Source organism: Bos mutus, chromosome 11 (genome assembly GCF_027580195.1).
Source record: "Bos mutus isolate GX-2022 chromosome 11, NWIPB_WYAK_1.1, whole genome shotgun sequence".
NCBI classification, from domain to species: domain Eukaryota; kingdom Metazoa; phylum Chordata; class Mammalia; order Artiodactyla; family Bovidae; genus Bos; species Bos mutus.
In genome coordinates this window covers 90,666,048-90,691,284 of record NC_091627.1, presented here as the reverse complement: position 1 = coordinate 90,691,284, position 25,237 = coordinate 90,666,048, and the positions used below count along the sequence as shown (strand labels likewise).

Genomic DNA, 25,237 nt, shown 5'->3' with positions numbered 1-25,237 from the left:
ACCTGCCTTAAAAAAATGTGCACTCAGTAAAGCAAATGTGTCAGTGTGTTCCTGAGAAACTACCCAGATGATTGTGTTATTGTGCCAGAAAGCAAGGCACTTACACTTAAGTCAGGGAAATCAATGAAACAGGATTTAAAAAGGCTGAATTTGAAAAATATGGTATTAGTGATCAGTGGCTGGCATTACTATTGGAAAGAAAAATGGTTGCTCCCTGTGTAATTCCTTATATGCAGAAAATCAATTCTATTAAAATTACATGAAAGTTTCACACAATAGGATTAACATTTACTTAAAGGAATTATGTCTGCCTGGTATTACGTTGTGGAATATTAATGATTTAGTTTTTGTGTGCATTAAGCTTTTAAATTCCTTCCTTAAAAAAAAAAAATCACTAAAGAAGACTGTTCAGGCAGACTGAAATAGTGTCTGCCTTGTGCTCAGGGATACAGTCTGTGCAGTGTGCTCTGTTCCTACAGGTGACAGTGAGGGTTCTGGGCCTTGCTGGGGTTGACCTTAGACTTTAAAAAGTTAGTTTTTTTCATTGAACTTCATACAGAATTACAAGTTGACCCCTTCAACAGCACATGTTTGAACTTCATGAGTCCATGTATTTGCAGATTTTTTGGTAAATACTTAGAGTATTACACCATCAGTAGTTGGTTGAATCCTCAGATATAGAAACGTGGATACAGAAGACAAGCTGTCAGGTTAAATGTGGACATTTGACTGTGCGGTGGTCAGTATCTGTAACTTCTGCATCATTCAAGGGTTAACTGTACTGTACTTCTCAGTAAGGAGGATATGTTTCCTGAATTTAAAGATGCTGTGGTATTGCCTGTGACAAGCACAGATATCCAGAATTCTTGACAAGAAATGTCATTTAAGAACAGAATACACACTGTACATAATCAGTTATTTTATTATAAGGAAGCAATTTCTATCCATGTCTGTATGTAAACTTAAGATATTTAATGAGTAGAAAGGTCTCCTGAGGTAGTGTTATAAAAGAGACAAGGTATAATGATACTATAAAGGGATCTACCAATAGTATCATAACCTTCTTCTATTATCCCTTTCTAGAATATAGAAAGTCATTACAGTACCTAACCTAGCGGTGAAGACTGATCGGACACATACAAACACACTCATGTACACAGATTAATTAGGTGATTTGTTCTTAATTCTAGTCCCTCTCAAAGTTCTTTATTTTATGAATACTGGACTGTGCAAATGAATGTATGGTAAGAGTAGAGGTCCACACATAATATAATAAGGCTATCGTGTTTACAGGCCTTTCTTTTGAAGAGCCTGTGATGTCACTCCAAGAGAGAAGTCAGACACGGGAGAATCACTCACCAGGTTAGCAATAGGGTCACACCAAAATTTGAGAAAAAAGAAATAAAAACACACGTACTCCACTGTTCATTGCAGCACTGTTTACAATAGCTAGGACATGGAAGCAACCTAGGTATCCATTGACAGGTGAATGGATAAATAAACTATGGTACATATATACAATGGAATATTACTTAGCCATAAAAGGAACACATTTTAGTCAGTTCTAATGAGGTGGATGGACCTAGAATCTATTATGCAGAGTGAAGTAAGTCATAGAGAGAAAAATATCGTGTATTAACGCATATATGAAATCTAGAAAGACGGTACTGTTGAACCTATCTGTGGGGCAGCAGTGGAGGTGCAGACGGAAAGCACAGACTTATGGACATGGGAGGATGGGGGAAGGAGAGAGTGGGATGAATGGAGAGGGTAGCATGGAAACATACACTACCCTATGTAAAATAGATAGCCAACGGGAATTTGTTGTATGACTCAGGGAACTCAAACTGGAGCTCTGTAACAACCTAGAGGGGTGGGAAGAGGTGGGAGGGGTGTTCAAGAGGGGCGGGGCATATGTATACCATGCCTGATTCATGTTGATGTATGACAGAAACCAATGCAATATTGTAAAGCAATTATCTTTCAATTAAAAATAAATAATCACGTTGCCAGTAGGCCCATATGTGTAAATATAATCAACAAAGTTTATCAGCAACCTACATGAATTAAGTGCCCGCTGATTGGTAAAATACTAGGTTATCTGAAGAGCAGTAAAGAGCGTGGTAGACATGGGCTCTGCCTCAAGAAACTTAAAATCTAATGGTCAAAGCAGGTGATGAAATATATGGAATACATTACTTTGCCTTTTGTATGTGGATATGATGCAGGCACATGTGTGAGTCTGAGCTCAGGGTTGTGGTTACAGAACAAATAATCTCTACAGAAGATGTGAGCATCGAGGAAGAAAGATTCAAAGCAAACGTAGGTATCAGATAGGCTGAGAGCAGGGAAGGACCATTGTGTGCTGCTATTTTCCAATAAAACTTTATTAACAATAATAGGTAGTGGTAGGCTATAGCTTACTGATCCCTGCTTTAGGCTATCATAGGCCATAGTGCTTTTAAACTCAGAGTGTTATACTTGAATCTTTAGAAGGAGTTCTAAGAAGCTTTATTGTGATTCCCAGATTACAGCCAAGCATTTGCCCCTCATCAGTGCCCAGTGGATACATGTGTACAGATTCTTAGCTCATTGCTCATCTGGTTTTCCCTACTGAAATATTAATGAGTGACCTTTTTACTAGAGCTCAGTCTGAGTCACATGATAAAGATTCTAAATGAATTAGAAATCAGATGGTTTACAGATCTCCTTTACGTGAATGATTAAAAACTCACTTTTAGGGATTTCCATGTGGTCCAGTGGTTAGGAATCTGCCTTCTAATACAGGGAATGTAGGTTTGATCCCTGGTTGGGGAACTAAGATCCCACATGCTGCAGGGTAACTGGACCCGTACACCGTAGCTAGAGAGAAGCCTGCATGCGGCCACGAAGATCCCATCTGACACAGGCAAATAACTATTTTTTAAAAACCTCCCTTTTAAAGCACCACTTCTAAGTTTCCTTTTACTCTCTTGCTCACAGATATTGATGAGTGCCAGCACCATCATCTCTGCAGTAACGGGCAGTGCAGGAACACGGAGGGCTCCTTCCGCTGCGTCTGTGACCATGGTTACAGAGCATCCGCCCTTGGAGACCACTGTGAAGGTGAGAGTTGCTCTTGGTTACAGAATCATAAATGCCAGAATCAGGATCAGGGAAGTCTGAACATCATCCTGGCTTCTGTCCTCAACCCCATACTTTTGACTTCACGGTTGAGGACTTTTGATCCCTGTGAGATATTTTGCCCAAGGTCACACAAATAATGCAAAGAAATGCGAGGATCCAGGTTTTGTCTGCCCTGCTCGGAGCAGTTTTTAAGAAAAGTTATGCCAGCGAAGTGTGTAAAGAAGCAGTGTAACTTTTCTCAGCTACGGATACTTTATCCTGAGTATCTCACTCTGTATAGCATCCATTGGGGTGCAGGACGAGTGGTCCCAACGGTCCAAGTAAGCAAAGATGAGTTAATTTTCCAGATAACTGTAAAATTTTAAAAGTCAGACTTTAATTTAGAGCTTTTCACATAAAATATTTCTAAAAGATATCCCACTGTGAGTCTTCACCCACTTTCACTACCTGCCTTGGCTCAGAGCCCCTCTGAGGTGGTCAGGGTTGCTGTAGCCACTTGTCACCAGCCTGGTGCTTGTGAATTCTCTGGGTTCACTGTCCACCCAAGTAATGGCATTTTTTTCCAGTTTATCTACTGATTTGCTACTGTTAGATCCTATCAGTTGTGAAACAAGGAATGTGAACACAACAGAGTTTGCCTCACACAGTAAGGTAGAATATGCATGAGGTTCTGAACCCCACGTTTTATAGATGAGAATAAGCTCGTTTAGTGACTGGTTTTGTGACACATACTTCAGTGGCTCCAAATACTTTTCAGTTCCAAGGGTTGGGAAAGACCAACTGTATTGTATAGCATCCTTCTGCTCTGACCAGAGAACTTGATACATACAGTCACAACTTGTCTGGAGGGCAAGTAGGGGCAGTTGCCGAGGTGTTAAAATGTATGTTATTGTTGAATCAGTGAATCATCTTCTAGGATTTTATCCTAAGGTGGTAATGTTCTTTGAAGAGTTAATACCACCAGTGAAAAGCTGTAATCAATGTACCTATTGAAAAAGTAGGCAGATCAAGTGATAAGTCGAAAGAGTAATAATTGATTTTCTGAAAACTGTGAATGGGGAACACGACAATATCTGGGTAAATGTTGATGATTCGACATAATGGCATTCCAGGATGGAAGAGGCAGTCGTATTCTCAGGAACCAGTCACGGAAGGGTCTATTTTGGAAGTGGGTAGGTGGCAGGGCACATGCCAAGGCACTGAAAACCAACACGGACCCCAGTATGTATTCTGTCTGCCCTGTGTCCTGGCCTAGCCAAGAGGATAACCAGCTCACTGACTAAATCTTGGGCAATAGGTCCTTGTTATGGGATATATCCCTCTTATTTTGGCTGTTTTAATGTGTAACCATTTCACCAGGAGGCTAATATTTTTTATTCTAAAACCATTATGTGAAGAGCCAAATAAAAACTTTTACTCAGCTTGCTTGTCATTATTAGTATATATGTTCCATAAGAAAGCTTCTTTTCAGAAAAAGAAAAATTTGAGAGGTACAAAAGAGAAAAGTAGAAATTGATTAAACAAAAAGCTACGTAATAAAATGGACCAATTTCGTGTAAATCTCAGAAGAAAGAAAAAATTAGAAATCCAAAAGGATTTGAGCAGTATAGAGCAAATTAAAACATGAAAAGACAGTAGTACATTTGTATCTAAAATATATTGGATCAAATCATTGAAATGGGTACTTTTTAAACGGCCCAGAGGGATGGTATGGGGAGGGAGGAGGGAGGAGGGTTCGGGATGGGGAACACATGTATACCTGTGGTGGATTCATTTTGATATTTGGCAAAACTAATACAATTATGTAAAGTTTAAAAATAAAATAAAATTAGAGAAAAAAATAAATAAATTTCATGGGTATTAAAAAAAAAAAAAAAAAAGAAAATTTAAATCATAAAAATCAACCCAAGAAGCAAAACATCCGAAATAACCCATATCCCTACAATAAATTGGAAAATATATCTAAAGATTATCTTCAAAAGATAGAAAGAAACCTTCTTTTTAAGCATATCATCAGACTCTTCAAATCAGGGCTAATTTCTCTACTGTTCTGGATTATAAATAGGACTGGAGTCCATTCAATACTTCAGAGCTCCCTTTGAAACGATAATAGGACTTCAGCCCGCTAATGCCCAACAAGCACTGTTTCCAACCCTTCCTAATCGTACTCAGCTGTAATTAACTGAGCTGTGACTGTTCACATGCCTCTCGCAGCTGTGAGAGGAAGAGCCATCTTTCTTGTTGGCGTTTGTATTTACATGTGTAATATTTTTCTAATAACTCTGGCAGGGACTGTGTTTTCTTACACTGTCATCCTGCAGTCCTGCTGGACTGCTCATGGGAGTCAGAATCCCGAGTATTGCGCTAATCTCCGTGTGCTCTCTACTCCAGCACACTCAGTAGCCACTCAGTCTGTGATGCTGTGTGGCCAGTTGTCCTGGTTATTAGAGGTGTTTGGCATCTCAGTCCTCAGAGGCTCTGCCTCTGATTTGTCTTCCTCCAGGCACAGTCTCTGCCCCTGTGCCTACCTTGGAGCAGTAACTTGTGGTTGCTGTATGCTAGTCCCTTGCAAAGCCTGAGAAAAAGATTCATACTCTGTCTTCCTTGTAGCTCTTCTTTCTGTTGGTCATTTCTTTGCAGACCAAGTCGAAACAGGGAAATGCTGGTATTTTTTACCTTCTGACATTTCTTTCCAAGTCAAAGTCATCCCCCATTTATTCTTTTATGCATTTATTCAACAAATTTTTGGGACTTCCCTGGTAGTCGAGTGGCTAAGACTCCACGCACCCAGTGCTAGGGGCCTGGGTTTGATCCCTGATCAAGAAACTAGATCTTGCTTGCCACAGCTAAAGATCCCACATACTGCAACTAAGACCTGGCAACAGAGAAATAAATAAACTAGGTCAGTAAATTTTTAAAAACAACAGCAACAACAAAAACAAACAAAAACCCAAATATTTGAGTGACAAGGATGTGCCAGGCACTCTTCTAGGTGCAGGATATACAGCAGTAAACTAAACAAGAAAAAAAGTCTTGCCCTTGGGTAGCTTACATTTCATTTGTGAGGGAGAAAACAATAAACATGATAAATAAGTGAACTATATAGTTTGTTAAATAGCAATAAATGTTAAGTGGAAAATTAAAGTAGGGTACATGAGGAGTGCTGAGGGAAGGAGGGAGAGTTTTAAATAAGTAGGCAAGCAGCAGCTAGTCTGAGATGATGACATTTGATTATGGGGGGAGTGTTCCATGAAAAGCCTTTGTGGAGGGAATTAGGAACTTGGTCATTTTAAGTTTGCGATGCCTATGATGACTGTCCAAATGAAGATATCTGAAAGGCAATTGGACTTACGTGTTTGGAATTCAGCAGTAAGTTCTGAGCTGGGATTCATCAGCATGTAGACAGTGTTTAAAGCCATGAAGTTGGATGGAATCACCATGGGAGTGTATGTAGCTAAGAGAGAAGTGGTCCAAAGACTGTCATGGTCCCTCATTTAGAAGTGAAGAGGTGATAGGAACAGGCAAAGGGGATTGAGAAAAAGTGGCAAGTGAAGGAGGAAAACCAGAATCCAAGAGATGAAAGTATTTCAGAGAGGGAGTAATGAACCTGTGTTAAACATTGCTGCTAGGCAAGATGAGGACCAAAAGTTGATGGGATTTAGCAAAGTGGAGGTCGTTGGTGACTGGCAGCAGTCTCAGTGGAGAGGTGACCATGACTGACTGGTGCTTTCTTTAAAGCCTGATGGCCAACTCCTACAAGAAATCTTTTCTTTCCTAGAAGAAGTCGCTCTTTCATATTACCTTCAGCAGTGGTGCTGGACAATCCCACATTGGGCTCTCTTAATATTCCAGCTACTCTTTTTTTTTTTTTTTTTACTTTCTAGAGGTCTTGCAAAAATATGTAAACTAAACCAGATTCTAATGTAATGAACTGTTTTAAAATCTGTCCAGTTGTTTTTGAACTTTTAAAAATGCTTTCTTTTCTTCACATATATTATTTCTCCTAGACTTTGGAAAGTGAAAGAAAATTATTTTAGGGAGAGGTGAGCAAAGCTGATAGATTTCCATTATGCTAGGGCATACTAGGTAATGGAGTGTTGTTCCTTAGATTCATATCCTTGGTATTCTACTTGCTGTATTTTGATTTGAAATTTTTCACATAATGCTAATGGTCAGAGGTGCCGTTTCTTATTTTGTCTCAGTTTCCCAAAGAGCAAAGAAAGAAAGGTAAATCTAAATGTGGATCTCTTACTCAGCACCCATTAGGATGCTGCTGCTGCTGCTGCTGCTAAGTCGCTTCAGTCGTGTCTGACTCTGTGTGACCCCATAGATGGCAGCCCACCAGGCTCCCCCGTCCCTGGGATTCTCCAGGCAAGAACACTGGAGTGGGTTGCCATTTCCTTCTCCATTTCATGAAAGAGAAAAGTGAAACTGAATTCGCTCAGTCGTGTCCGACTCTTAGCGACCCCATGGACTACAGCCTTCCAGGCTTCTCCATCCATGGAATTTTCCAGGCAAGAGTACTGGAGTAGGGTGCCATTGCCTTCTCTGCCATTAGGATGGCTGTGAAGCTGTTAGAATAAATATAGAACAGTTGGAACTCTCCTACCTTGCTGGTGGGATTGTAAAACGATGCAACTTCAGAAGTTAAATCTACTGTGTGGCCCAGCCATTCTACCCCTCAGAATCTACTCAAGGAAAAGCATATGTTAACACAAAGATTTGCATATGAATAAAAATGTCAGTCACAATAGCAAAACTGTAAGCAATCCGAGTACTCAGCATAGGAGAAGGGTAAACAAATCAGGAGACATTCATACAACAGAACACTACTCAGCAATGATGAGGGGAGAGCTACTGATACATGTGACCAGGATGACTCAAAAACACTATGCTGACCAGAAGCAGCCACACAGAAAAGGGGTACAAGTAAACCTTTGGGGGCATTGGAAATGCCTGTACATTTTTTGGTAATGGTTGGTCCAGATTTTTCCTTTAATATATGTTTTATGGCAAAGATCCACCAACAGTAAACTAGAATATTCCCATTTGTCTCAACTACTTCAAAATCATGAAATTAGCAGAAAGTTTGGTCTTAAGAATTATTTTCACAGAATTTATATCTAAGAGCCTTTTCCCAGTTAAATTTTGTTTTAGGAATCTTGATACACCAAAGGTCAGTTAACCAGTGAATAAACCAGTTGTTGATGCATTCAGGCTTTGTAAGAGACACTTAGTCCTCCGTGCTATTATCTTTCTTAATTGTATTTGTGCATATTTCCTTTACTGACTCTTTGATGGCAATTCAAACACCCAAGGCACAAGGTTAACAGGAATGGAGATTAGACAAAAAGACAAAGGAAAATGTCTCCAGACTTGATGTTTGTCACTACAGAATAACGTTCTTAGAAAGGTGTTTCATTCATTCCTTTAAAAAATGTTGCATTTGCAATGGTGTAAGAACCCAACAGTGGATCCTAAGAGATATAAATTGATACAGAAATACCTGTGCCTTGGTTGTGATGGTGGTTACAAGCATGTGTTTACATTTGTCAGAGCTCATTGAATTGGACTCTTAGAAGCATTTGTAATATGTAAATTACACTTAAATGAAGTTGGAAAAACACTAAAAAAGTAGTAAACTATTTTAGTTGTGACAGTCACATCAGCTGTGGTTTACATTTTAGGATCAGTATTCAGAAACACTTTGAAAATGGGTGAACTTCATAATAATTTATTTTGATAGAGTGAAATTATAAGGTGCTTCTCTTTTATCTGCCTCATGAATGGTACAGAGGGCAGTTAATTACTTGTTCGGATTCTATGAGAAATACTTAATTCCATGTGCCCACATTGTCAACCAGACAGCAAGGAGAATAGACTGCAACAGTCTTCACATTCAGTTCTGGGCATTTTCATGTATTTTAGTTGTTGTTCAGTCGCTAAGTCTTGTCTGACTCTTTGCGACCCTATGGACTGTAGCACACCAGGTTTCCCTGTCCTTCATCATCTCCTGGAATTTGCTCAAACTCATGTCCATGGAGTCGGTGATGCCATCCAACCATCTCATCCTCTGTCGTCCCCTTCTTCTCCTGCCTTCAGTCTTTCCCAGTATCAGGTTCTTTTCCAGTGAGTCTGTTCTTCACATCAGGTACCAAAGTATTGGAGCTTCAGCATCAGTCCTTCCAATGAATATTCAAGGTTGTTTCCTTTAGGACTGACTGGTTTGATCTTGCAGTCCAAGGGACTCTCAAGAGTCTTCTCCAGCACTTGAAGTCCAGCACAGTTGGAAAGCATCAATTCTTGGGTTCTCAGCCTTCTTTATGATCCAACTCTCACATCCATAGCTGACTATGGAAAAGCAATAGCTTTGACCTTTGTCAGCAAAGTGATGTCTCTGCTTTTTAATATGCTGTCTATGTTTGTCATATCTTTTCTTCCAAAAAGCAAGAGTCTTTTAATATCATGGCTGCAGTCACCATCCACAGTGATTTTGGAGCCCAAGAAAATAAAGTCTGTCACTGTTTCCATTTTTTCCCCTTCTGTTTGCCATGAAGTGATGGAACCAGATGCTGTGATCTTAGTTTTTTGAATGTTGAATTTTAAGGCAGTTTTATCACTCTGCCCTTTTACCTTCATAAACAGGAGCTTTAGTTCCTCTTCACTTTCTCCCATTAGGGTGGTATCATCTGCATATCTGAGGTTGTTGATATTTCTCCTGGCAATTTTGATTTCAGCTTGTGATTCATCTAGCCTGGCATTTCACATGATGTATTCTGCATAGATGTTAAATAAGCACGGTGACAGTATACAGCCTTGATGTACTCCTTTCCCAGTTTTGAACCAGTCGGTTGTTCCGTGTCTGGTTCTTACTGTTGCTTCTTGATCTGCATACACGTTTTGCAGGAGGCAGTTAAGGTGGTCTGGTATTCCCATCTCTTGAAGAGTTTCCCACAGTTTGTTGTGATCCATGCAAAGGCTTTAGTATAGTCAATGAAAACAGAAGTAGATGTTTTTCCAGAATTCTCTTGCTTTTTGTATGATCCAATGGATGTTGGCAATTTGATGTCTGGTTCCTTTGCCTGTTCTAAATTTAGCTTATTCATTGGAAGTTCTTGGTTCACAACTGTTGAAGCCTAGTTTGAAGGATGTTGAGCATTACCTTGCTAGCATGTAAAATGAGTGCAGTTGTATTTTAGTAGCAATCTTATTTGCAAGAAATACCATAACATACCAAATTCTGAGTGAACAAAGAAGGTTTTGTCCTTTAGGTTTCTTCAGTGCTAATAATTTGAATCTTACACATACAGCGGAATTGAGACTCATGGAGTGTGTTAGGAATAATGAACTTTGATAGGAGTAATTGAGGTTATAAACAACCCTTGTGAAAGATCTGCCTCAAGTTCATGCAGTGAGTGGGGTCATTAATTGTCTTACATGCTCACAGTCAAGACTCATTAGTGCTTACATAAACCGTTTTTAGCTGGACATATGTTACAAGTATATACATTTTTAAGAAGTCCAGACAGCATTATACCTGTTTGTGATAACTTCTGAGTAAATGACTTCTGATTTTGCTCATTCCGTTGCCTTCCAAAAACTCCTCTTATTACCACTCTGCCACTGTTCACGCTGCTGTCAAGGCTTCAAGTAAGTTCCTTCTATTACACAAGCTACCTTTAATCTTCACAGTATCTTTCTCTAAATTCATGTGACTCTGGAAGTTGGTACTATTCTTGTGACATATATCTTTGACAATTCTTTAATTATTTTGAACTTATAAATCAACTCAATATTTTTGTGTTTACTTTTATAATACAATTTGGGGATTTTTTTTTGTACAATCATTTTTCTTTGGAGGCAGGGAGCATGCCAGATATTTTAAAATCTTTCCTGTGATGTGTAATACAGGATCTTGTATAGCATCTATTTATATTGTACAAACTTCAAAGGCTAAAATCCTTTCAAAATGTTTCATTTTTAATAACTCTAAAAGGTAAACAGTCATTCATTTAAAATCATGCATTACCAGAGATGTAAAATAATGTTTGTTTATGTGAGTCTAGTGTGTAAAGATAAGGAAAATTTTTTCTTAATACAGTTTGTCTTATACGTCTTGTAAATTGACTTGTAGATATCAATGAATGCTTGGAGGACAAGAGTGTTTGCCAGGGAGGAGACTGCATTAATACTAAAGGGTCCTATGAATGTACTTGTCCAGATGGATTCCAGCTAAATGACAATAAAGGATGTCAAGGTAAACTTCTTTCCCTGCTTTTTAAATTATAATTTACATAATTACTCAGTTGTGTGTTGCTTCCTGATAATAGTTTACGGTTTTACCACTGTATATATAAATGAGCTATGCAAATTTTTAATAATTTTATTTATAAGTATTATTATAATTTTTTTGAGTCTACATCAAGTACAGGACGTTCCTGCTTTGCACTGCACCAAACTAATTAAAACTCGTGCATTTTGGAACTGTGTCCTGGCTTTGCGTGATTCTGTGGTAACTGTGATCACCTGTGCTTTGCTGTACTTTCCTTCCATTGGCCAGCCTTGGTATTTCATTCTAAGTTACCTTTTCATTTTTACATATCCTTCATGGGCCTATTTCATTTTGTCCCATAACATGTTTCTGCTTTTTTGTTTTTCCTGATCCCTGTTTTTACTCAGTATCTAGCTTTCCTTCTCCCCCAAAAAGCCTTATTAATAATTTGGTCATAATTACAGAGGACAGAATTTTATATTTTTGCAAAGTGCTATCACATTTGATCTCCCCAACAGCTGTCCTCCTCCCCTTATCTGCTGTTTGTTACCTGCAGTCAGCTGTGGTCTGAAAATAGATGGAAAATTCCAGAAACAATTCACAAATTTTAAATTGCTTGCTGTTCTAACGAGTATGTGAAATCTCATGCTATCCTGCTTCATCCTGCTCCGGATGTGAATCATCCTTTTGTGCAGCACATCTCATCTGTTAGTCACTTAGTAGCCATCTCTACCGTCATCAGATCCGCTGTTGAGGTACTATAGTGCCTGTGTCCCAGCAACTCTTATCTTACCTCATAATGGTTCCAGAGAACAAGGGTAGTGATGCACACCATTTGGATAGACCAAAAAGAAGCCATAGGGTATTTTTTCTTTTAATGAAGAAGTGAAAGTTCTTAAGAAAAAAAAAAAATCCTATTTTAAGGTTGCTAAGATCAATGGCAACAAAAGAACAAATTTTTGTTGTTGACCCTCAGACTGCAAAAGTCATGGCCACAGTACATGCTAAGTCCTTATAAGATGAAAAAGGCATTAAACTTGCACAGTAAGATAATTGGAAAGAGAGAGAAATTGTGTTCACATAACTTTTATTTTGGTATACTGTTCTCATTCTATTTTATTATTAGTTGTTAATCTCTTGCTGTGCCTTATTTATCAATTAAAATTTATTATATGTATATATAAGAAAAAAGTAGTGTATACATGGTTTGATACTATCCATAATTTCAAGTATCCAACCGGGGGTCTTATAATGTGTTCTCTGGGGATAAAGGAGGACTCACTGTACAGTGGACACAAGTACTAATAAGATCATAGCACTGATCACAACACGGCTTTAACTAAATGCCTGTTGTGTGCCAGTTACTGTATTACCTCACTTGATTTGTAGAGATTCGAGGAGGAAACTTTTATCCATTTTGTGATTGAGTAACGGAAGCTCAGAGATGTTAATTAGCATGCTCCTCACTAAGAAGTAATTGAACTGAGATTTGAACCCAAGATCTTTCCCCTTTATTTTCTCTACATTGCCATGCCAATTATTGTTACATGTATAGCCAAAGGAAAGCAGACAGATTCAGTGATTTTTTCCCCCCAATATAATGCATAGAGTTATTTTTTATGTTGTGATTAAAAAGTCACATTTCTTCCAACATTTTTAGCTACACCTAATTACCCCACAAATTTTCCTATAATTATTAGTCTTAGTAAACCCATGCCCTTTTCCATTGAAAACTCACACTTACCTGTTCTCTTATTTATTTATTTATAATACTGGATAAATTTTCTTATTGTTCCTCCATCATTATGGAACTCAGTCAGTTAGTTTAGTCAGTTCAGTCACTCAGTCGTGTCCGACTCTTTGCAACCTTATGAATTGCAGCACGCCAGGCCTCCCTGTCCATCACCAACTCCCGGAGTTCACCCAAACCCATGTCCATCGAGTCGGTGATGCCATCCAGCCATCTCATCCTCTGTCATCCCGTTCTCCTGCCCCCAATCCCTCCCAGCATCAGAGTCTTTTCCAATGAGTCAACTCTTCGCATGAGGTGGCCAAAGTACTGGAGTTTCAGCTTTAGCATCATTCCTTCCAAAGAAATCCCAGGGCTGATCTCCATATAGCCCAAATTACATATAAATAAAAGTTTGTTGGAGTCATTTTTATCTGTTGTTCCTGGACACGTGTGACTTGTAAAATTCTGGTTTGTCATAATTTATATTCCTCTCACATGTCCCAAATCACAGTATTCTTAAAAAAGGGAATATGGTGTCTACTCTCTTAGTTGTGGTTCTAGAATATTTACCCTATGTATCTTATCTACATTCAGCTCTGTGTCCCTGAGATATAAAATACATGGACCTTTGCCTCAAGATCTTTTAAAATTAATGCCCTTACTGATCCCAGGATGTAAATATTCTGCAGCATGCACCTTAGAGAGTATATATTTATTTACCTTCAAGGTAAACTTAAAATTTTCAGTGTTCCCAATACAGAAACTAAATGTGTTTGGACTTAATACAATTGAGAAGAAAGATTTGAATTGTAAATTTATGACAGTATTTCCATTTGGGGGACTTTTAAATCTTAATAGAACCTTGATTTATATAAAAATGCCAAGAGATACCCCTAAACCTCTGAATCCTGTTTTTATTACAGACATTTGGGCTTAGGAATAATTTTTTTTGTTTCTTCTTGTCATAAAGTTTTGACCAAATAGAAGTAAAACCAAGTCTTATATAAATGGACCATGAGTTCATATTGCAAAGTTTATGTACTTCTAGAGTTAAATTATAAGAAACCAATTTAGTCATCTGATTAATTAATTATACTGTCTTCTCTCAGTATATTAAATTTGTGTTTCAGATTTTTTAGGAGCTCAAATGTGGCTGCTTCAAACATATGATGTTTTATTGACTATAAATCATTATTAAATTGACTTTATTCTCAGTTACATTGGTGACTCCCAATTTCCAGAATAAACTAATATGTCTACTTGAAAAACTTATATCCAAATTAATGAAAAATATTCCTGCAGTGGGATATAGCACCATTTGAAAAATAGTATATGAATTTGCTCCATCACCCACCTACTCTGATTAGAGGCTGTTTATAATGTCTTGTGCACTGACCTTGTTTTGAGTCATCTCTCTTTGCCACATCACTGGAGGCAGGTTTATGATCCTTCACTCCGCTTGAAGTTAGTATCCTACTTCTATTTAATCCCATGATCATGTCAGCATTCTGTATGTGGGCATAGATTTCAGTTTGGTTTAATGCTGAAAACGTAATTTATGACAATGTGAATAATCATGGAACATATTTGAAAAATAATGTGTGATAGGCATTAAGTTTACATCTTACCTAATAATCTAAAGATAGGTCCATATTCAGGAAGGCATTTTCAATTGAAAGTGTAAAAATCTCTTCCCTCAAGACAATTAATTATGATACACAGACAGCATGGGAATTCTATGTTAATAGTCTCTTTAGGAATGTGGCGGCATACATTTCAGCTTCAGAATATACTCAGTTTCACAGTTTGACTTACACATGCCAAATTGTGAATTTCTGTGGAATCTCGGACCCATGAAAGAAACCCAACTTAAATATAGTCTGACTTTCAGCTGAGTTACTAGCAGCATAGTTTAGAAATGCCTCAATAAGTACAACCCAAATTGAATGCATATGTTTCTCTGGTTCCAGATATTCATGTTGTTCTTTCTTGGTGGTTTCCTGGAAAAAAGTCTGGGAATTCGTCTACAGTTCCTGTCATAGACTTTTTAGACAATTATTTGTTAATCAGTGACTTCTCTTGAAGCAAAAATGTTTATGCACACGATTCCCTATGCAAAGTTGCAAAGTCTGACAGTTTTGAAAAGGTCACATTGAGTCATAGGTAAAGTAAGAAGGTGGTCTTAGATAACCTCTAAGGCTCTACAAGATGGACAGCGACCCTGGACTTGCTCCCCAGGCCAGTGGAACTTTAGGGCACCTGTTGCCCAGGTGGAGGGCAACGGATTCCAGGCAGCAGGTTGTAAAGAAAGAGTAGTGCTAACGGGTAAAAGAAGGTCAGAGTTCAGGAAAGATTACAATCTAAGATATTTTCAGTAGATAGCAAACATAGAGGATACCAGAGAATTTACAAAAGAAGGGAAGGATTTCACAGAGTGGCATCATATTAAGAAATAGTAAAGTAGAAAATGATTCATTGCTCTTTCTTGAAATATTTTAAAATTAGTGACAATAACCAGAATGGGAGAGTTGTTAAGAAAATGAGTAATTCCCGCTTGATTTCTTAGTTAGGTTCAGCAGTAGATAAGCCAACTGGCCTGAAATATATGGCAGATGGAAGGGTAAAGAGTTCAAACTTAATATTCAGATAGCTAAATCAGTAATATTGCCAGAATTCCCGTTACACGGTGAGAGGAACAGACATGAGGAAGAGCCCCAGGAGACCCTGGATACAGGGAAAGCAATGACCCTCTGGAGGAGGGGAGCTGCCAGCTTGGTGGCTAAGCATGTTCTCTAGGTCACTGTAAAGGCCTGTCATATGTATGTTTTCCATGCTCCCATTCAACTTTATAGTTATTTGTCTTGGTTTCTGCCTCCCCTATCATACTGTGAGCTTCTCTACAGTATGGGCCCCTGCCTACTCAACCATCTTTTAGGAAACCATTAGTAAAAGTTTTTAATTGAACTTAAGATGGACTTGAAATTTGTTTTTTTATTTTGCATAGGGGTATAGCCGATTAACAAATAATATTGTGATGGTTTCAGATGAATTCTGAAGGGACTCAGCCATACATATACCTGTATTCATTCTCCCCCAAACTCCCCTCCCATCCAGGCTGCCAAATAACATTGAGCTGAGTTCCATGTGCTATACAGTAGGTCCTTGTTGATTATCCATTCTAAATATTTTAAATATAACAGCGTGTACATGTCCATCCCAGACTCCCTAACTATCCCTTGCCCACATCCTTCCCCTGGCAACCATAAGAACATTCTTGAAGTCTGTGAGTCTGTTTCTGTTTTGTAAGTAAGTTCATTTATATCCTTTCTTTTTAGATTTCACTTAAGAGAGATGTCATATGATATTTCTCCTTTTCTGTCTGACTTACTTCACTCTGTGTGACACTCTCTAGGTCCACTCATGTTGCTGCAAATGGCATTATTTCTTCTGTTTTAATGGCTGAGTACTATTCCGTTGTATGTATGTGCCACATTAAAGATGGACTTTCAAGATGGTGTGTTGAGGGCTTGTTTGTTGTTTAGTCGCTAAGTCATATCTGACTCTTCTGCAACCCCATGGACTGTAGCCGCCAGGCTCCTTTGTCCGTGGGATTTCCCAGGCAAGAATACTGGAGTGGATTGCCATTTCCTTCTCCAAGGGATCTTCCTGACCCAAGGATCAAACCCATGTCTCCTGCCTTGGCAGGTGGATTCTTTACCACTGAGCCACCAGGGAAGCCCGAGGACCCCGTTAGTAAGAAATGACTTCAGAAAGACAGGAAAATGACCTTAGTAGGGCTACTGCTTGGATGGTGCCTAGGACATGGGATACCTTTATGACTCCAGTTGACTAAGAGAACCTTAATCAACCACTGTTCAGTTAGAACAGAATGGACAAAACTGAGAGTTTTTGGTGAACAAGTATTCATAATACATTCTTCTCTTGCTGTACTGGGAGGTGGACTCAGAGTTAAAATACGAAGTTCTCTTGAAGAAGCAGTCAGTGTAAGAGGGACACAGAGGAGACAAACAGCAGTTAAGATGCAGTGCACGCAGGCAGTCATGTGAGTCAGCACCATCGTGACTAGGTGAGCCATTCTCCATGATTCCTTACATTGTCCCCTTCAGGTGCTCTTAGCCAGCATCATTAGGACTGCTTTGAAAGAACATTTCGTGGACACCAAACAATTCCTGCATTATTAGCATTTAGAAGCACATCATCACCCTGGCTGGAGGGAGCGTGATCTTTCTTCATTGAGGACAAGCAGAGTATGAGAGGATCAACACACAGTGGGCAACACAGCTACAGCATGAATTGGACACGAGTCTTAGTAGCGATCGTTACCACTTTTCTGACTCTTGGTGGTGTTAAGTACTGCACTGGATGCTCATCCATAATTTCATCATCACAAAGCTGTGTGAATATTAAAGGCCACATTTTTCTTGTACTTTATTTCTTGTATCCATTTTCAGTGAAATAGATTGAGTCAATTTCCTTTGTATATTCAGACATTTGAGAAGTGACATTTTTGAGTTAAATACTGTGAGACATGTCCAACCTTGCCCTTAAGTTCACTTCCCAGGGATGGATAGGCATGGACTTGGGAAGACATACAGGCCACAAGAGAGCTGTTTTCATGGTGGTGAAAGAAGATGAAGGAGAACACAGTATTCGTACTGAAGAATATTTCACAAAAGACTTAATTTATTAGATACCCTCAAGCCTCCAATATATATATATAAAAGGGTATCCTTGATTTGAACCTATGAACTTGCTTTTTTTAGGATAAAAATGGTGAACATTGGCTATTTCCTATGATTGAACCCAGGTAATTTCTCTCTCCTGACAGTCCAGCTTGTCTTGTGGTCTGGTGTGTATACGAATGGTGTAGTGTGCCACCAAACACACGTCTGGCCATTTTGTAATAGATTTTGCTTCCCGTCTTATCTGATATCATTAGAAAGCAAAACAGGTTTTTTTCAAGTGTGTGGAACTCTTCTTGATTCCAGATATTAATGAATGTGAACAACCCGGACTCTGTGGTCCTCATGGAGAATGTCTAAACACAGACAGTTCTTTTCACTGCATCTGCGAACAGGGTTTCTCAATCTCTGCAGATGGACGCACGTGTGAAGGTAAGACGACCAATAAGACCTCATGTAATTATTGCATGATAAAGCAGAGATGCCTTTCTATTTTAATTTCTATTTCTATTTTAATCAGCACAGGCTCTGAGACACTGACAGGCACTCATGATTTAAGGCCTTGGAGCACATATGTACTGAGGGGACCCCTCCTTGAAATGCAGCTCAAGGTGGCTAGGATTTACAGACAGGATAAACTGCTATTATAATGGTGAAAATACTCACAGGTGCTTCCATGACTGGTACTGAATTAATGAGTCAAAATGTGCAGGAGGTGGTGATTTTAGGTGCATGTGGGAGATAGAAAGGAAAATGGAGCAACACCTCTGATGGAACCCAAGACTCTGTTGATTTTGATTATGTTTCGTATAGATCATCTGTATCATTCTGTATATAAGCATGCCTTGCTTGATTTTTCTCTGTACCATTGTCAGCAGAAATTTTCCAGAGTTATTCCTTTAAGATCCTTTGCTCTGAACCAGTATATTTTCCTACCTTTCAGTATTTATTATATCCTAGGAGCAAATTAAGTTGCAAGACATTAAGATAATATGTTGGCTTCCTATTGGCAACCTCTTCATGTTTGCAGGGCTGCAACACTGGTTATATATATAAGCTTTATATTCTTGATGACTTAAAAATTGAAGAATAGTTCATCTGAGCCTTTATAAAAGTAAACTGGGAAGAGTCCTGTAATCGTAATTTTTCATCCATCCCTTTGAGAATCTAGGTTATCAAAACCCAGCTCTGTTTTAAAGAAGTATGAAAGTTCTGTTCTGGGCCTGTGATAGGACTTAGTGTCTTTGCTTTTAAAAAGGAGTGGAGCAGGAAGTGTGTTCTCTCCTTACTCACACCACAGTGGAATCAAGCCGCGGACCGGCAAACAGGTTCATCTGAAACAAATTATTTTATTGAGAAGAATAAACTGATCTTATAAAAAGCAGGAGATTGTTGAAATTGCTCTCCTGCTGAGTAGACAAAACATGAATGCCAGATTTGGCTTCAAGTGAAACAAAGATAGTGCAGGGCAGGGTTTAAAGATTATGAGGGGTTTGGAAGTGATCAAAAGTGGGGAAATGGAGAAAAACATCATAAAGAAGATGCCCATGAGAGGTTTACTCCATGTTTCAGTGGTTTGAGTTTTAATTAATTTTATATTTAGAGCTCTGAGACTAGAGCTCATAAGAAAGAGCATGCATGCCGGCCTTCTGGGGGGAATCACAGAATTCCCTGGTAGAGAGGATAGGGTGCTAGCTGACTTGAGTGACTGAAGACATGAAATTTGCAGAATGTTCATTTCCCTGCCTTCTAGAAGGGTGCAGGTTTGCTTCTTCAGCTAGCTGTAAAACATGGCTAGTAAGGTCTTCCTTAACTGAGAAATGGTCCAAGTTACAGATACCAGTAGCTGTGCCATGCAAAAACTGTATTTTTAAAAAATGTATAAGTTATTTCAAGTGCTCACCAGTCAAAGCCATATACCAGTATAAACATACTCATGTTTGTTTTTTCTTTTGTACTTTTTCTTTAAATCTGTGTCTTTTAAAATCTTTATTTCTGCAACTCAAGAGTTATATAATCACTGTGACTTAGTTGCAGTTCTAATTTGTTTAGGCATTTACTTGGCGGGGATTTGAATTTTAAACTGTGTTTTTAGAAAACTTCTAGGGCTTTGTAAATTCCTGTACTTTAGTATACGGTCTTTGACCCTTGTTCCATATTTTTTATTCCAGAATCTGGACAATTTTTACAAATGTAATAAAGCAGATACTTTAGAATATTGTGCTGATACCTGGCAGTATAACTAGAAAGCCCCCTCATTATTAGGCATGTTAATCTCTTTCTTGAATAGGCTTTGCGAGATTTTCATTTTTTATGGTCTTAATCCAATAGACTAAACTGGCTCAAATTTTCTTTCATTGGACTTAGTTTGAAACTTGTGACAGTAGCAATACGTCTTGATTCTACCCCTGGCAGTGGTCGAGGACGGAGCCAGTCCTTGTGATTGGGATTTAGCTATGGAGCTGATGTGTATGGGATTTGAATTAACACCGAGAAGTGGCTGGCACTCTTGCTTCGTGCCCATCCATCAGCTTACCTCCTAACTTCTAATTAAAGCAGCTGAAGCCACATGGACACGAGGGCTGGCATACCTTGCTTCAAGCAGGGCTGAAGGAATCCAGCCCAGCTGAGGGGAGGAGGGCCCTTCCCTAATCCCCCATGACTTGGAGAGTTGTCCACATCTGTTCACAGATACTGAACCACAATGAAGAGGCAATCTGTCAATATCAACTGTCTCAGATATCAAGGAGCAGGATCGAGTCTTTGAAAATAAAAACACCACCCCTGGCTCCATCCTTTCTCTTATGCTGCTCTGGGAGCACGTATGCGGGAGAGGATGAAGAAGCATCTTGTTTTTCCCACATGAGATAAAGAACAAGTGTCAGTTGAACTTGGAATAGGAAGTAAGTGGTGGGTGTGCAGCTATTTGTTTATTCATTTGCTCAGTGACAGAGTGTCTATCTCGTGCCAGGCACTGTTAGTGTTCTGAGGGCGAAACACACCCTGTTCTTGTCCACATGGAACCTACGTTCCAGGAAGAGATTCGGGGATAAATAAGTAAATAGTGCATATTGAAATTTATGTTTTTGTATTTAAATAATATAGCATGGTTCTATTTAAGGATATAAAAAAGTACAGGGTACTGCATGTCATGTATAATCTATAACTCACAGAGTTTTTTTTTTTTCCTCAAGTCCTACCTGTGAATGTCAGGAAAGTACAGGGAAGCAAGGCCCTTTTTATTTACTTCCACTTCTGTAATTCTTTCTTTTCTTCTCATAACTGTGGTTCCTCTCCTCCTGCCACCCCCCTTTACACCCTCTAGCCAGAGATTGTGTAGGAAAGCAAAGGAGACTTTTGACTTCTTTCATTCAGCTCACTGTTTTATATCTTAAATTGGCTTATCCATTTGTTTAAACAGTCGCAATTCTTTGGTTCCTTTATTTTCCCCCACTTTTTAAATTACAGAATTCAAATTTTCTTGATAATGAAATATCAGTGTAGGTTCATAGGAAAAATAGGTATCCTCCCATTTGTAAGCTGACTCAGAATTTCCTTTCTTCATCGGCAACAGGATGTGAGTGAGTGGGAAGAAGACTGGGGAAACTTGTGACAGTCAGAATCCTCAGTGTCACCATGTCCATGCTCTGGGCCCCCTGGAGAAATGCCTCCTGGCCTCTGACTTGGCATCACTCTGTTCACGTGCCTCTGGGAGGGCTGCTCTTGGCCAGGACTGGCTGTGCTCTCCCAGTTGGCTGTCCATGTCAATTGAGACCTTGCATGACAACAGATGAAACTGGGGACATCAGGCACCTCTAGACTCCACTGCGGTTTCTAATCTGTTCGCATAGTACACTGGCCACACTGATCTAGCAGGGACCCCAGAGGAGCCTAGCGGCACAGAGGGAACATCAGTGACTTACGGAACTTGGTTAGTCATGACGAACTAGGGCTCTAAACTATGACCAAAATCACTCCCTAAAATCATGTCCTTTAGAAAGCATCCTCGTTGAGTCATCCGTTTGACAAATATTTATTGCATGTCTACTATATACTGGCCACTCCTAGGAACTGGGGTGATGTCTCTGAACAAAGAATAGCTCCACTTGCTTGGAGACAGTAAACTAATGTCAGCTATATAATATGCTATAAAGTGGTAAACCCCATGAAAGAGAGCAGAGTAATGAGGGTCTGAGGGCTAGAACAAAGAACGGAAGTTACCAACTAGGGTAGTCACAACTGGCCATTCTGCCTCTATAATGTACATTACGGAGAAGGCAATGGCACCCCACTCCAGTACTCTTGCTTGGAAAATCCCATGGACGGAGGAGCCTGTTAGGCTGCAATCCATGGGGTCGCTAAGAGTCGGACACGACTGAGCGACTTCACTTTCACTTTTCACTTTCATGCATTGGAGAAGGAAATGGCAACCCACTCCAGTGTTCTTGCCTGGAGAATCCCAGGGACGGGGGAGCCTGTTGGGCAGCCGTCTATGGGGTTGCACAGAGTCGGACACGACTGAAGTGACTTAGCATAGCATAGCAATGTACGTTAATGAAAGTAATGCCAAAATTGTGTCCGAGTAACAGATGGAGCCATATTAAGTGCTTTTCTTTTTCAAACTGGTCATCGACTGGCTAAGTAATAATAGCTGTCGATGAATAGATCGGAGGATGTAATATTGTCTGCTGAAGGCCTCTTTCCAGTTGCCAACATGTGAGTTCTGTTGTCCAGACGGGAATAAAAGATCAGAGCATAATACCAAGAGCAAGCCCGATGTGAGTTATGGGCTTTGCTTGATAGTGATGCGTCAGTGTAGGTTCATCAGTCATAGCAAATGTACCACTCTGGTGGGGGTGGTTGACAGTGGGAGAAGCTAGGGGAGGGGACGGTTTTGGGAAAACAAGGGGAATAAGGAAACTTCCTGTGAAATTTTATTGTGAACCTAAAACTGCTCTTTAAAGTCTGCTTTTAAAAATCAGACATTCCTGAAATTAACCTGAAAAAAAAATTAATTACTTTTTGTCAAAAAAAACCCCAAAAACCCTTTAAGTTCAATTCTGTATTCGACTGCTATCTTTTTCTTCTCTGAATGTTGTTGTTTGTTTCTTACTTTTCAAAAAAGCACCTCAGATGGAGTATGTGATCAGGAACTTCTGCTCTCACATTCAAAGCATCTCCCATATTGATTTAAAAATGAGAACTGTAGGATTGGAAGGGGACTTTTGGAACATTGAACTTAACTCTGAAACCCAAAGCACTCAAGTCTTACTGTTGAATGGCTATAGTCTCTAATCCTGTAACCTGTTTAGATATCTACCTTAAACTGCTTCTTACTAACTCATTCATTTGGGTGGAAAAACAGCAAATGCAAGTGATAAGGATGGCTGGCTTCATGAAGTTCACTGAGAACAGTGATATCATAAAGACTAAAAGAAGTTGGGTCCAAACTCTTAGATCAATTTTGTGTGCGTTGGGAACCAGAAAATACACTAAGGACAACCTTTGCCAAATCAAAGAAAGAAAAATGAACTGGGAGTGAGTGTGGTTTTGTTTTCAGACTTTGAGGTACATTTTCCACGAGCAGTGTAGAAAGAAAGTATAAAACCATGTTGACAGCACTCCAAGGCAGTTGGTGGTTTTGTGGCATGAAGATAGAACTTTATGTCTATCACCAAAGAGAAAATATTTTTGAAAATGACTTAGCCAAGTAGGACATTGAAGTACCCTGACACAATAATATATTACATCTGGCTACTTGGCCCAAAGATTTTTTGGTTTTTTTAGTACTTTTAGGCTTGGAAAGTGAAAAAAAAAAAAAAAAATCTAGTAAGAGAATACAACCAGAGTATTTCTTTTCTAAAGACAGGGAATTTAGCTTAACAACAGGATCCTTTCCCTCCCTTGTGTGAAAAAGGATCAGACAGCATTCCAGGTAAGGAAAGGAAGTGGCCTCTTACTATAAAGGCTACTGTTCTTCACACTCACTCCTCCTGTGAATGTACTTCTGCAGAAGTGAATGAAATGGATGTTTAAATCATTAGGGAGAGAGCTGAGGAAATCTTGCTGGAATAAGCCCCTTTTGGACCTGGAATACATATTTTCCATGCGTTGCTTGATTGTCCTCCATATATCAACATTTTTATAAAGAAATTCACAATGGTGGCAAAAAAATTCGAGAGCTCTTCCTAAGCCTTTTATCGCTACTGACCTTTTCATATCCCAGAGCTATGGAAAATCATTTGTTCATCGAAGAAGTAAACACTTTTCCTTTCGGCCAAAAAATAGACATGAAGCTTCCAGAAAGGGCAGTCTGTGAACAGGCAGGCTGCCCCTCACACCTTCTGCTATGTCCCCCAGCTCATGTCTGGGCGCCGAGAGCTTCTTGTATCTATTTTGATGAATCTTTGGATGTCATCAGTAACCCAAGTTCTCATGGAAGAACTATATCATGGAAGGTTGTTGTCAATGATACTTTTGTACTTTAGACCTAAATTGTAATGCTTAATATATTGAGTCCAGAATCAGTTACTTTATAGGCATCTAACAGAAAGTATGATGTGCTTGTCTTGGACACCCTGTATGAGTGTACTGGAGAAACTTCACATATCTGATTTCATGACTTTATTAAAACAGAAGCAGTAATAGTAATAGCCAGCATTCACTGAGTGCTTTTTAGGAGCCAGGCACTTATGCTAAATGTATTGTACCTATTTTCTCTTTTAATTTTCACAACAAACATATAGGTAGGTAGGTTAAATATTAATTTGTTTGCTTTGGTTGCAATGAGCAGCTTAAAATAAGGAAATTTATTATACTAACAAGAAGTACATTGATTGTTACCTCTCATCTACTATAGGTCTTTATTTAATGTCACTTTCTCAGTAGGTCCTTATTTTTCAGTTTTTTGAAGTATGGTTGATATACACAATAATGTGTTAATTATTGCTATACAGCTGTGTAATATTCCATATCAGTGTTGAATATTATTTGTATTCAGTATCCTGTGATAAACCATAATGGAAGATCTTTTTCATATTCTTTCCCATTATGGTTTATCACGGGATATTGAATACAGTTCCCTGTGCTGTAAATGGGACCTTGTTGTTTATCCATTCTATATATACCTACTTATCCCAAACTCCCAATCCATCCCCCTCTCACCTTCTCCCTTGGCAGCCAGCAATCTATCCTCTATGTCCCTGATTCTTTCATAGATAGGTTCACTGTGTCATGTTTTTGATTCCACATGTAAGTGATATGGTCAATATCATAGGGTATTTGATATGGTCAATATCATATGGTATTTGATATGGTCAATATCATATGGTATTTGACTTTCTCTTTGACTTACACTTAGTGTGGTGATCTCTTGTGTCCATGTTGCTGCAAATGGCATTATTT

The 25,237-nt window shown here is 38.9% G+C and overlaps 1 protein-coding gene across 12 annotated transcripts in view; it reads left to right on the top strand.

The window, feature by feature from the left end:
• The window catches only part of LTBP1 (latent transforming growth factor beta binding protein 1), a 456,910-nt gene that overhangs the window by 346,805 nt on the left and 84,868 nt on the right, over positions 1-25,237 (top strand). For all 12 annotated transcript variants that reach the window (XM_070379745.1, XM_070379744.1, XM_070379747.1 and 9 more), the window contains 3 exons: positions 2,983-3,105; positions 11,261-11,383; positions 18,140-18,265. In XM_070379745.1, the coding sequence (XP_070235846.1) occupies positions 2,983-3,105; positions 11,261-11,383; positions 18,140-18,265 (372 nt within the window). The remainder of the gene's footprint in view (positions 1-2,982; positions 3,106-11,260; positions 11,384-18,139; positions 18,266-25,237) is intronic.